General features: G+C 39.1%; 1 protein-coding gene across 5 annotated transcripts; it reads left to right on the top strand.

The window, feature by feature from the left end:
• The first annotated feature begins 6 nt into the window (after window positions 1-6).
• On the top strand, window positions 7-11,936 carry MED20 (mediator complex subunit 20). Of its 5 annotated transcripts, none has more exons than XM_088154245.1 (4): window positions 7-147; window positions 2,836-2,990; window positions 5,267-5,520; window positions 9,553-11,936. In XM_088154245.1, the coding sequence occupies exons 2-4, from the start codon at window positions 2,846-2,848 to the stop codon at window positions 9,766-9,768; spliced, it is 615 nt and encodes a 204-aa protein (XP_088010371.1). In that variant the 5' UTR covers window positions 7-147; window positions 2,836-2,845; the 3' UTR covers window positions 9,769-11,936. The 5 variants fall into 5 exon arrangements, with proteins under 5 accessions (XP_088010371.1, XP_088010372.1, XP_025021304.1 ...); XM_088154246.1 differs by lacking the exons at window positions 7-147; window positions 9,553-11,936 and adding exons at window positions 339-822; window positions 8,112-9,546; XM_025165536.2 differs by lacking the exon at window positions 7-147 and adding an exon at window positions 345-918.
• The last annotated feature ends 1,456 nt before the right edge of the window (window positions 11,937-13,392 follow it).

Below are 13,392 nucleotides of genomic sequence, written 5' to 3'. Positions count from 1 at the left end.
ACGCCTCCAGTACGGCCGTGCTCGCTTCATCAAAGACGCAAATAGCCTAGGTTGTCTTTTGCGCGATCCTTAAGATTGCACTACTGTAATCGAAATTGCCCGAGATATAGTTAAAATAACCGAAATAATACTTTGCGACGCAGAAAGGTAAGCGAAAGACAGCTTAATCCGCACATTAAAGCCGATGTGGGAATCTACCGGTCTCTGAATAGTCTGAAATACAACTCCCAATAGCCCAACCTGAAACGACCAAACTGAGGGATGACGGGAGTTGTAGTTCAACAACCCCCGGGGAGCAACAAATCCTCTTCGCCTGCTTTAAAATGTGCATTCCCCTCACCTCCACTAAAAACAACGGGCGCACGCCACACATCTGGAGGCAAACTGGTGCAGTGCGCTATTACCGCAGACGCAAGCGAGCTCTCCTCTTTATGCGACAACCCTTGCAGCCTTACTGGGGTGCGCTTCTTGTGGAGCTAAGTGGGATTAATTCTGCGTAAACACGCACAAAGAGCGGACGGGGCTTCTTCGGTAGGAGAAATTGCTTCGAACGCCACGAGAACGGTTCGAAACAGGACCGTCCCGGGTCGCTACGTGGTGGTTCGCTTACGCCACTTCCGCTTTGGTTTCTTCTGCGGGAGGCGAGCGCGGGGAAGGCGAGGTGCTGCGCTGGTCTGGTCGGGAGGCTGGTGCGCGCCGCTCCCGGCAACAGTTGCTGCGCGCTCGCGATCCAAGAGGAAGCGAGCCCGAGTCGCGGGCGTTCTTGCTGCAGGAGCTGACCCGGTCGCACGTGGAGGCCGTTGCAAGCATGGGCGTCACTTGGTAGGACGTTTGGAGGGGTCGAAGCTGATACTGTAGTGTAACGCTTTGGCTTGAGCGCTCCCGGTGCGGTAGGGCCAGAGGATGCGTCAGAACAAGGTTGGCGCCTTAACAGAAGAAAGAGGATCTGGAACTGTCGCATGTTTGTGTCTAAACGCTGCCACCGCAGGTAGCAGGAGAGGCCGTAGCATGGCCTGAGTAGCTGCAGACGCTTTTAAGAGGCTTTCCGTGCGGTGGGTGGGGGGAAAGCTGATTTCTTTATCCGCTTGCCGTCAAGGAGGTGCTTATAACGCAGCCGCCTGGCGAGATGCGCTGGACTACAACTCCCATTATCCTCAGCCCGCCTAATTAAAGGAGAAGGTGGGGATCGTTGCCCAACACGTCCGGAGAGCGCCAAGTTGTCGTAGGTCGCGAGGCCGGAGAAGAGACGCAGCTGACGTGGGGGGAAAAATCGCCGAGAGCCGCGCGTTCCCTTGTGTGCGGCTGTTGTGCCATGCTTTTGGCGGCGGCGGCTGATTATTTGCAGCAACGGTTCACCCGTGGCCTTTTGAGTTGCTACAGTAGTGCTACAGCACTGCTGTGAATTCATTCAGTCAGGCGTCCTGAGCCAGCCTTAAAAAACGTGTTCATTGTGGTGGTGATGGATTTCCTGAGTGTTCGGTTTTTTCCCCATGAGCATTTACAGTACATCTGTAAATAGAATCACGAACCTGCATCTGAGCTTATTCTATCAAATCGAAGTTTTATACTATATTTGAACTGAACCACTCCTTGAAGTTACTCCAGTTACAGAGAGAAATAAGTCTTATGTACTAAACATTTGCTTAATATATTTTTACTAAGCTATCTGAATCTAAAATAGCAACAGGAAAAAATAAATGTATCTAATTTTAATTTTAATATAGGATGTTGCTCGAAAGTGAAACCATGAAACTCATAATATACCTTGGGAAGGAGCCTGTTTAATGTTGTCAGGTCCAAACGTGACTTTGTGTAATAATTTATTAGTAAATTGCTTGTAAATGTCTGTGAGATTGTAGGCTTCGTGGTTTTCAGTTTTGTTTAGCACCAAACATAATTATCTTTATTTTTTTTAGAAAAGGATTTGGGCAATGACAGACTCCATGAATATGAGGCTATGCTTTAGATGTCATTTATGTTTAATAGAGTAAAATATTAATAGCTTAAAGTAGGGAGACAAAGACTACAGTCATATGCAGTCTCTGTCAGTTTGCTCTGAGTTGTAATGTGCTATCTGAAGGAATCACAGGTCAAGTTATGGCTTACCTTGTACTTTAATTTTGGTTCCTCATATTGTCAGGAGCTGGATGGGAAGTTAATCTAAAGTGGGGGGTTGAAGTGATTTCATAATGAGGTCTCTCTAGCCACCATATGTCCTCTTCCTCTTCTTCAATTCACTCTCCCACTGATGAAGAAAGGGGGGGACACAAAAAGCATAGCAGTGGCTCTGATCACATTTGGGTCACTGTGGCTTTTTAATACAGTGTGAAACCAGAAAATGTAATTGGCTAGTCACTGCTGGAATACAAGCAAAAATGGCTGCTCACAGGCAAAATAGGATTATCCTGATTTGTCTGTTGTTGGACATAGAATATCTTGCCTATAGTTAGTGCCAGACAATGCTTAGTGAATGTGCTATTGCAATATACAGGCAGTCTTGTTGTCTGATGCAAGGATGGGATATTAATTTAAGAAATTTTGAAGTGTGGTCACTTTCTTTTTTCACACACAACTTTTTATAAGGAGAAAAGTTAACTTGCAGAAAGGAGAGTCTGAATGTTGAAGAATTTCCCTTCCTCCATGTTATACTTAGCACACTTATATAGAATTAAAGAGGACCTGAGTATGGGTGCTCCATTTCTCACACTTTTCTTATTTCCTTGTCTCTTTGTGTGTTATCTTCCATAGTATTAAAATTTAGGTTTCTTAGAGGCAGAGATCTGATTTTGAGGTGTGTGTTTTTTATAGTTAAAACGTCCTATTTTTTTGTGCTAGTGTTTCTCAGATGCCAGTAGCAGAGGGAAAAAGTGTTCAGCAAACAGTTGAAATCTTAACAAGAAAACTGGAGCTACTCGGAGCAGAAAAGCAAGGAACATTTTGTGTAGATTGTGAAACCTACCATACTGCAGCCTCCACAATGGGCAGTCAAGGTGAGCTTCTTTGTCTACAAAAATTGGTCTGTTCAGATCCTTCTAGTACATTTTCATTCTCTAATTGGAAAATGTCAGCATTTAGATGCATTTTAGGAAATAACTCTGTATCCAGCGTTTTCTGTATAGTAACTTTTATCAAATCCATTGTCATGGTGTTAACTTTGTTTGATATGTAGTTTGCTCAATTGGATAAGGAGTAAGGTGACAGTTTATATGTCCTGACCATCCAATCAAACCATTATGCAAATAGTAACTTTTGGACATAAATATAATAATTAATCTTGTCTTCATGCACTGATCATGAACTAATGAGATTATAAGGAAGCATGTTGGAAATCTAGAGCCTCAGTGTGCATATTTTATCATGACACAATGCTGTCCTGTGGGCTGTTCTATTAATTTGGATACTTTAATGAAGTATTAAAGTTTCTGTGTTTTAGTTTTTTGTCTTACCTCAGTCATATGAAGATGGCATACTATTAGCTCTTAGGGGATAGGAAAAGCTAATAGTTTAACAGCAATCTTGGTATCTTACAGCAATGCTGCACATTTCTAGAGCACAAAAACATGCTTGTCTGCTCAAATGCACCCAGTCCCTATCAAGCTTTCTTACTTGGTTGCTGGAAAGGAATTATTTGCTATATATCTTGGAATTGTAGTTGATCACAAACAATGGCAAGATATGGCTGAAAAAAGTCAATCTCAGTTTTAGGCTGCATCAATAGAAGTGTAGTTTCCAAATGACAGGACAGAAGAGTTCCATCCTATTTTACATAGATCAACAGACTTCACCTTGTCTTGCTTATCCAGTTATGGCCACTATACTTCACACATGTTTTTGTTCGGCAGAATCCTTCCTAAAGAAGAGCAGTGAGGTTAATGGGCTGGAAACTAAGTCCTGTGAGGAGAGATTAAGGGAACTGATTAAATATCCCTTGAGAAACAGTGACTGAGGAGGGAGTGTAATACCACTCTTCAGCTATCTGGAAAAATGCCTCAGAGAAGAAGGCCATGATCATGTTAGAGTACAGAAAATGAAATGATCTTAAGTTTCAAAAAGTCAAATTCTCTTTGAATATTAGGAAAAACTTCCAAATGCTAAGAATAACAGTGGAATCAATTACCAGCTCTTCTTCTCTAAAAGCGTTGAAGAAGAATCTAAATAAGCTTTTGTTGGGAATGCTTTAATTTGGATTTCTGGGCAGAGCAGGGATTGAACTCAGTGACCTAACTGTCCCCTTATAACTAGAATGCTATATTTTTAGTGCTTTTCAGAACTACTTATGTTTTTTCATCCTGTTATTTATGTAAACAAATGTGCTTTCCTTTTTGGTACAATTTTGATTTAAAGGTTGCCTTCCAGGTGTTCAGTAGAGCAAACTGAGATAGAGGAATAAATAACCTAATTTTTGTAATATTGAAAACACTGAAATCTTAAAAACACCTATTTAGGGAGTGTTTTCATGGTCTGTGCTAGAATGGATAGGCAGATAGTATTTTAGCTGGTTCTGGGTGCTGGCTGGAAGGAAAGTCATATGACAGGACCAAATATTCTATTTGAACATTCACTTATGTGGCTGGCCACAGAATGTGCTGCTGCTACTCCTGAAAGTTAGCTTTACTTAGGCCTAACCTAAAAGTTCACAGCATAGAAAATCCATTTTTTTTCAAGTCAGCTGGAAGCAAGTTCTATGCTTGTTTGAAAGATACATCTCTTACATATAAGGCTGAAATCCTATCATCTGGAAGTAAAGTCTTATTGCATGAAGTCTCTTCCATGTTTTGTTAACATATCTTCCTTTCCTGTGTTGTATTTTTAAGCCCTGCAGGTATTTATTATGGTTACTATGCAAGGACAATCCCTGTCAGTTTCCATTTTCAGGCACCTTAAAGTAGGCAAAACCATTAGAATTATCAGTGTCAAGAAGACTTCAGTTCCATGCAAAACAGCACTGAAGTGAGTCAAATAAGCAAGAGTTTTCTGAATTGAGTAAAGTAAGTCAATTGCTACTTGAAGATTCTACAATAGAATGGGCAAATGTTCCTCTATGTCAGGATAGTGCTTCTTTTAGCTGAATAATGTTATTACATTTTACTTACATAAGCCATTCAGCAACCAGCACAATTTCTATGGAGAATGAATAACATAATGATTCTGTAATAAAATGAAGTGCTTTGAAAGAGGGACAAAGATGTAACAGATATTACATATTTTCAGGTTTCTAAGATGAAATAGTCTTCTTGAAGTGAAAATCATGCTGTTCTTGTTTCAGGACAGGCTGCCAAACTGATGTACGTGATGCACAATTCCGAATATCCCCTCAGCTGTTTTGCTCTCTTTGAAAATGGCCCATGCCTTATAGCAGATGCCAACTTCGACATCCTTATGGTGAAATTGAAAGGCTTCTTTCAAAACGCCAAAGGGAACAAAATAGAGAGCCGAGGCACTCGGTACCAATACTGTGATTTTTTGGTGAAGGTTGGCACAGTCACCATGGGGCCCAGCGCTCGTGGAATATCTGTTGAGGTAAGGGTGACCTGAAATAAATAAATATAAAATTAACAATCTCCAGCCTGGACTGGAAACGTTGAGCTTTTAATTTTTTCTCAGAGGGTTGTTAAATCCAACATTTGATTAATATCTAGAATAATAATAGAGGTTTTTTATTTGAGGTCATATCCTGAATGTGTCAACAGGCTGCATGTGTAGCCTAATTGGTGGGAGGTGGCCAACAGTATGTTGGTTTACATGATAATCTCTAGATTAGGGATCCTAGCTTGACTAGAACAGCATAAACAAGCTTGGGGTAAAACTGGACTTTGGTAGCCTTATGGCAAACTGGCCAAAATGTTCAAAACTGACCAAGTGTGCCTTAGTATTAGCAGGGAATGCTTAATGTAGCATGGATATGGCTATGGCTGGTAACTTATTTACTAACCTAATTTACTATAAAGTGTTATATAAAACCATGTATTGGCAAAAGTCATCACCAGATTAAGAAAGTTGACCAGGCTAAGAGAAAGTGAAAGGATGTTATAAATGTGAGTGAAGTTGATCTGATCTTGTGGAGTAGAATAGATGAATACACGTATGGAAGTGAAGGTGTATGTTTAATTGTAATGAAAGCTGCCTAGAGTCTAGGATTCAGGTGACTTAAGTCAGTGAATAAATAATAGGGGTGGAGCTAAAATATATGTCAAAAATTATGATTTTTCTGTCATCTAGATAGTTCTGGGTGCATATGAAAATAGAAATCCATAGGTTGGTGATAGTTGAATAGTAATAATGGAAAAACCAGGGGAATGAATAATGGATGAATTTTGAGGAAAAATTGCAACATTCCAAATGAATGGGATCCAAGGGAAAATTTATTTCACTGGGTGACTTGACTGGATGGGTAGAAAAACGAGATGAAAGAGTACAGAAAAAAATATTGGGCCATTTAGATACCCAAGAATGAATGAACTTGTTTAATAAGTATCTGCTTAGAAAAAGCTTTGTTTCAAATACATGATTTAAGTATATTTATGCATCTGCAAAGAAAAGAAATGGATTAAAAAAACATGATCAATTTAATTGTGTATAGTGAAAGATTGAAATAATTATTGAAGGATACAAAGATGATAAGAGATTCTGAATATGGGACAAACCATTCTTTGGTAGCATCAAGAGTGGATCTTGGGAAAAGAAGGACATCGAAGTAGAGGAAAAAGTGAGAGAACTGACTGAAAGTAGAATGACTGCAGGAAGAATAGGTACAAGTCCTGTATGAAAAAGTTAATTTTTCCACAGCATGAATGGAAACTATATGGAAGGATAGAAGATGTAGAAGCTTCTTCAAACAGAGTGAAAAGAATGTTACTGAGTACCACAAGAAGAGAGCAGAGCTATGCTAATAGAAAGCATGAAAAAGAATGCATAGTGGAATGAAGGCTATGGATGCAAAAATGTATATATATATGGTTGCTGGAAAAAAAGGGATGATGGAAAGATATTGTATAATGTGTCTAGATAGAAAAATAACTACAAAGAATGTGGTCAAAGAGCAAGAAACAGTTAAGATCTTAAAAAGCAGAGAAAACAAAGAGAAATTTTGATAGAAATAAAAGCATTGTTTTGGATGTGGGGAAGAAGGTTAAAGGAGGAGCCTCCAGAATTGTTGTTGTTTAGTCGTTAAGTCGTGTCCGACTCTTCGTGACCCCATGAACCATATTGCGCCAGGCCTTCCTGTCCTTCACTGCCTCCCTGAGTTTGCTCAGTTTCATGCTCATTGCTTCAGTGATGCTATCTAACCATCTCATCCTCTGCCGTCCTCTTCTCCTTTTGCCTTCAATCTTTCCCAGCATCAGGGTCTTCTCCAAAGAGATCTCTCTTCGCATTAGGTGACCAAAGTATCTGAGCTTGAGCTTCATTATCGATCCTTCCAATGAGCAATCAGGGTTGGCTGCAAAGTATATAATCAATCTGGTTTCGGTATTGACCATCTGGTGATGTCCATGTGTAGAGTCGTCTCTTGTGTTGTTGGAAAAGAGTGTTTGCTATGACTAGCTTGTTCTCTTGACAGAACTCTATTAGCCTTTGCCCTGCTTCATTTTGTACTCCAAGGCCAAACTTGCCTGTTATTCCGATTACTCCTTGACTTCCTACTTTAGCATTCCAATCCCCTATGATGAAAAGGACATCTTTTTTTGGTGCTAGTTCTAGAAGATGTTGTAGGTCTTCATAGAAGCGGTCAACCTCAGCTTCTTCAGCATCAGTGGTTGGGGCATAGACTTGGATGACTGTGATACTGAATGGTTTGCCTTGGATACGCACTGAGATCATTCTGTCGTTTTTGAGGTTGTACCCCATTACTGCCTTTCCCACTCTCTTACTGACTATGAGTGCAACTCCATTTCTTCTAAGGGTTTCTTGCCCACAGTAGTAGATATAATGGTCACCCGAATTAAATTCACCCATTCCCGTCCATTTCAGTTCGCTGATTCCCAAGATGTCGATGTTCAGTCTTGTCATCTCATGTTTGACCACATCCAGCTTGCCTTGGTTCATAGATCTTACATTCCAGGTACCTATACAATATTGTTCTTTACAGCATCGGACCTTCTTTTCGCTTCCAGATACATCCACAGCTGAACGTCCTTTCGGCTTTGGCCCAGCCGCTTCACTCTTTCTGGAGCTACTTGGAATTGCCCTCCGCTCTTCCCCAGTAGCATATTGGACACCTTCCGACCTGAGGGGCTCATCTTCCGGCGTCATATCTTTTAGCCTTTTAACATTGTCCATGGGGTTTTCTTGGCAAGGATACTGGAGTGGGTTGCCATTTCCTTCTCCAGTGGACCACATTTTGTCAGAACTCTCTGTCATGACCTGTCCGTCTTGGGTGGCCCTGCACGGTATAGCTCATGGCTTCACTGAGTTACGCAAGCCCCTTCGCCACGACAAGGCAGTGATCCATGAAGGGGGCCTCCAGAATGGATGGAACTAAAAATAAAAGTGACAAAATGATTTCAGATGAAACCAAGTGAGGGAATGATGGCAGGGATGTTTTAGAGATTATCATACTTGGGCACATTATGTGAAGACTAGCTGTTTAGAGAAGTCTACAGTATAATCCTGAGAAAGGTGGAAGGAAAAAGAAGAGGATGACCAGCAGCAAGGTGGATAGATTCAATTACAGCAGCGATGGGTGCAACTTTGGACGACCTGAAGGACCAGACTGGGGCGAGATTGTCCTGGAGAAAATCTATCTATGTGGTTGCTAAGTCAGTATTGTAAATCAGTCTACATAAACTATTGAGTGAATAGCTGTGAATAATTCACAGAAAGTAAAATATGTGTTATATCCTCTTGTTTCATGTATTTATGGATAAATGTATAAGGAATGCTGCTGCTGCTGCTGCTGCTGCTGCTGCTAATAGGGATATATTGACTGGGGTCATGTGTATGCTCTTTTGGTTACAAACAGTGCCACGTTGTTACTTGAAAACTAAATGGTTTGTAGTGAGTATTAAATATATTCTATGATGTCATGAGTATGAATCTGAATGTATCAAAGACCAGAGTAGTTATGTTTGACAGGAAAAATGGAGTGAACAATTTTAAGTTATACAATTAGTAAAAAAACACTAGAGCAAGTAGATGAACCTGTGTCTTTTGTTAGAATACTTAGTATAAGATAGGAAACGTGTGGAGAAATTTTAAGATATGTTAGTAGAGAGGTACTGGATAGTATAGGTCTCTTGCAAGGAATGGATGTTTATGAAAGAACTGATGCTTTTTATTATGGTTCTGTAGACGATTTTAAAAACTTACTTGCTGTGAGTCATTTTATAAGATACATATTTGCAATATTTTGAACTTTGCCAGAAAGCCCTGTATTTATTTTAGGAATATACTATTATACCATTGCAATATGCTACATGCCCAAATTTAAATATAACTAGAACTTGAGAACATCTGTGTGAATATTCTTTTTTCCCTCAAGTTTTCTGTCTAATTGTTAGCTATGGCGCTAATGGTGCTTGGTCCATGATTTAAATCTTTCTTTGTTGTTGTCAGGTGGAATATTGTCCATGCGTGGTAGCCACTGACTGTTGGAACCTCGTAATGGAATTCATGCAGAGCTTTATGGGAAGTCATGCCCCCGGAATCCCTTCTGTGTTCAGTAATAAGCATGACAGCATCTACAGTCCAGCTGACACAATAGTTCAATACATGGAACTTTTCAATAAAATTCGCAAGCAGCAGCAGGTACCCGTTGCAGGTATCAGATGAGGAAGGTTTTGGAAAATGTCCTTCAAGCGACCAACCACTTTGTTGAATAGTATGTTCCAACCCAATATTCCAGATGGCAGTTGTTACCCATCAAAGCAGTATGTCTCTGTTGTAAATGTCTTCTTGTTGAAGGATAAATGCTGTCTCATATCAGACTCTCAGGATTGTGTGCCATAGTTACTTTGCCTTTGTTTTAGATTCAGGGAATCTAAGAGTCATGGAAACCAATATCTGCACTATTAAACATAGGCTAAATTTTATGTTAATGAAAGCATGGAATCTGGATGCTCTAAATATTTTAATATTACTTCTATTGAAAAAATTTACCAGTAATCCATAGGTTATGGAAGCATTCTGTTCCAAGAACCCTTGTATAAGCTGATTTTCATGAGCATCAGATTGCATACATCCATGAAAAGGGCAACTGATTTTTGTGCATGCACAAAACTACAACCTTCATTTTTCTTCTTCCTTGCATAACAATTACATGTCATGGCTTATGTAAGCTAGGGAATGCCTGTATTTTTACGTATTATGAATTCTGCAGATGTTATTTCCCTGAAGTTTTACTTGGCCAAAAAATGTAATATGTCTTGTTGAATCAACAGACTCAAGAAAATCCCCTAATTTTAAGTTCTTGGTCTCCCACAACATCTATAAATCTGTGAGACTTTTATCAGATTTGAGTGGTACGATACTAGTACTGAAATTGAAGGCTTTAAATTTTATACCCTCTGATTTTGAAAGTCTGTGTCATAGAAGAAGGAAAGTGTATTCTATGTATTCAAATTCAGTAAGAATGAGACTTTGGCCAAATTATTACAACTTAAAACATTTGTCTAAGATGATGTCTAAAGCTGTACAAAGAATAGATGTGCAGGTTCTCAAATTTATTAAAGATGTTGACTGTAAAATACCCCTCATTGTATTTTTATGTCTGGTAGGGATTATTTGTTGTTTAGTTTGCATTTTGCTCCTGCAAAGCATTTTTGTTAGTTCCCACATGAATATCTTGATCTTCCTAAATTAAAAAGCTACAAAAAACCTCTTTTCTAATTAATTTAGTCCAGATCTTGATGATAATTACCTGTCTCCGTAACTCTCTCCTTACAGTAATCTCTCCATGTACTCTGCTCTGCTTGTATATTCTGATTTTATGCTGTTCTATGCCAGAAAAACAGACTTTGGGTTTCAATAAGAGGCTTAAATAATAATGAAAAAGAACATATTAATATTCAGTACTAGAAATTCCCTTCCTTGTACAGAGATAACCACAGCCTTTAAAAAACACAGTTGCTAATTATCACTTCGACCCCTTGGGTATGTTTTTACTAATGGGAATGGTAGCCATCAATGACATCTAGTAGTACATCTTAAAGATCATTGAAATATATCTGTTCTCTAACCCTAATGTAATCTAGGTAGTAATATCATTAAAAGTTATTTAAGTATTTTTGTTCTGTTAACTAATGTAGTATGGGTAATCATTTTAAAAAAAAAGTTTTACTTCCCTGTTGGAGGGTAGAGGAGAAAATCAGGCATTTCAATATTTATAGAATGGCTAAGCATATGGTTGAGCCAAGCTTCAGCATATAGTTTACCCTAAAGATTACCTTAAATCCAGCATTGGCAGTATCACATCAATTCCTTTTCTAACACACCTAACAACTTAGTTGTGAAAAAAGTATATTCCAGGAACTGATTCTTATTCCTGTCCATATAAATATTCTGGTATGATTTTAAAATGCAAACTGAGCTTTCTGTTTCCTTGCACATAAGAAGCTGTTTAATTTACAGAACTAGAGGGTAAATATATTTGGAAAGAAAGAAAAGATTCAATCTTTCTACTCTAAACAAGTCATAAACATGTAAACTTCATTAGGATTTTATATGGAAACTTTTTATTCAACATGCACCCACATAAATTAAAATTAAATCTGTTGGTAGTCAGAATCTGTATATGATCAAAGTAGCGACTGTTATTTTGTAAGTCTGATTTTGGATTGTAATAACTTTTATTTGTCTATGTATAATAAGCATTGTTCTGCTAAAAGAGTAAATATTTATTTGAAGCTTTGATTTTATGCTCAAACACTGCAGCCATTAATTATATTTGATCTATTAATGTTCTTCTATTGGAAAACATTAAAACTATATGGAAGTAAAAATTATTATCAATATTATTCATTGATTCAAAACAAATGTTGCCCAAATTATTCATGACATATGTTTTTTATTGGTAAGCAACTGTCATTGCTTAAGTCTGTACATCAAAACATTAAAGTACCTAGAAATGTTTCTCAGTATTTTTAGCCTTGTTCATTGGCTATTAGCCCAAAAAGATTTGACAAATTGATTCATAATATGTGCAGAAAATTGTCTGTACTGTAAGTAAATGAGTAATTTTAACATAAGAAAATTGAATCTGATCCATGAACTATATCTAACTTTAATATGTTGTGACTTTTATGGCTGCCAATGAACTGCAGGGAATAAAGACTGAAGGCTCAGGCCTTTGGGTGTTGATATTGTGCCTTTAAAGGAGTTAAATATTTGTTCTAAATTTGTTTTGTTGTTGTTTAGTCGTTAAGTCGTGTCCGACTCTCCGTGACCCCATGAACCATACTGCGCCAGGCCTTCCGTTCCTTCACTGCCTCCCTGAGTTTGCTCAGTTTCATGCTCATTGCTTCAGTGATGCTATCTAACCATCTCATCCTCTGCCGTCCTCTTCTCCTTTTGCCTTCAATCTTTCCCAGCATCAGGGTCTTTTCCAAAGAGTCCTCTCTTCGCATTAGGTGACCAAAGTATCTGAGCTTGAGCTTCATTATCGATCCTTCCAATGAGCAATCAGGGTTGATTTCCTTTAAGATTGACTGGTTTGACCTCCTAGCAGTCCAGGGGACTCTCAAGAGTCTTCTCCAGCACCACAGTTCAAAGGCATCAATTCTTCGGCGCTCCGCCTTCTTTATGGTCCAGCTCTCACAGCCATACATTACTACTGGAAAAACCATAGCTTTGACTATGCGGATCTTTGTCGGCAAGGTGACGTCTCTGCTTTTTAATATGCTATCTAGGCTTGCCATAGCTTTCCTCCCAAGGAGCAAGCGTCTTTTAATTTCATGGCTGCAGTCTCCATCTGCGGTGATCTTGGAGCCCAAATAAATGAAGTCTGTTACTGCTTCCATTTCTACCCCTTCTATTTGCCAGGAATTGATGGGTCCAGATGCCATGATCTTAGTTTTTTTAATGTTGAGTTTCAAACCAGCTTTCGCACTCTCCTCTTTCACCCTCATCAAGAGGCTCTTTAGTTCTTCTTCACTTTCTGCCATTAGGGTGGTATCGTCTGCATATCTGAGGTTGTTGATGATTCTCCCTGCAATCTTAATTCCGGCTTGTGATTCTTCCAGCCTGGCATTTCTCATGATGTACTCTGCATATAGGTTAAATAAGCAGGGTGACAGTATACAGCCTTGTCGTACACCTTTCCCTATTTTGAACCAATCGGTTGTTCCGTGACTGGTTCTAACTGTTGCTTCTTGGCCTGCATACAGATTTCTCAGGAGACAGGTAAGGTGGTCTGGTACTCCCATCTCTTTAAGAATTTGCCACAGTTTGTTGTGATCC

This window comes from Python bivittatus, unplaced genomic scaffold, assembly GCF_059951505.1.
Source record: "Python bivittatus isolate LINGU-HERP-01145 unplaced genomic scaffold, Pbiv_v1 ctg000700_np1212, whole genome shotgun sequence".
NCBI lineage: Eukaryota > Metazoa > Chordata > Lepidosauria > Squamata > Pythonidae > Python > Python bivittatus.
This window is presented reverse-complemented; position numbering and strand designations above follow the sequence as displayed.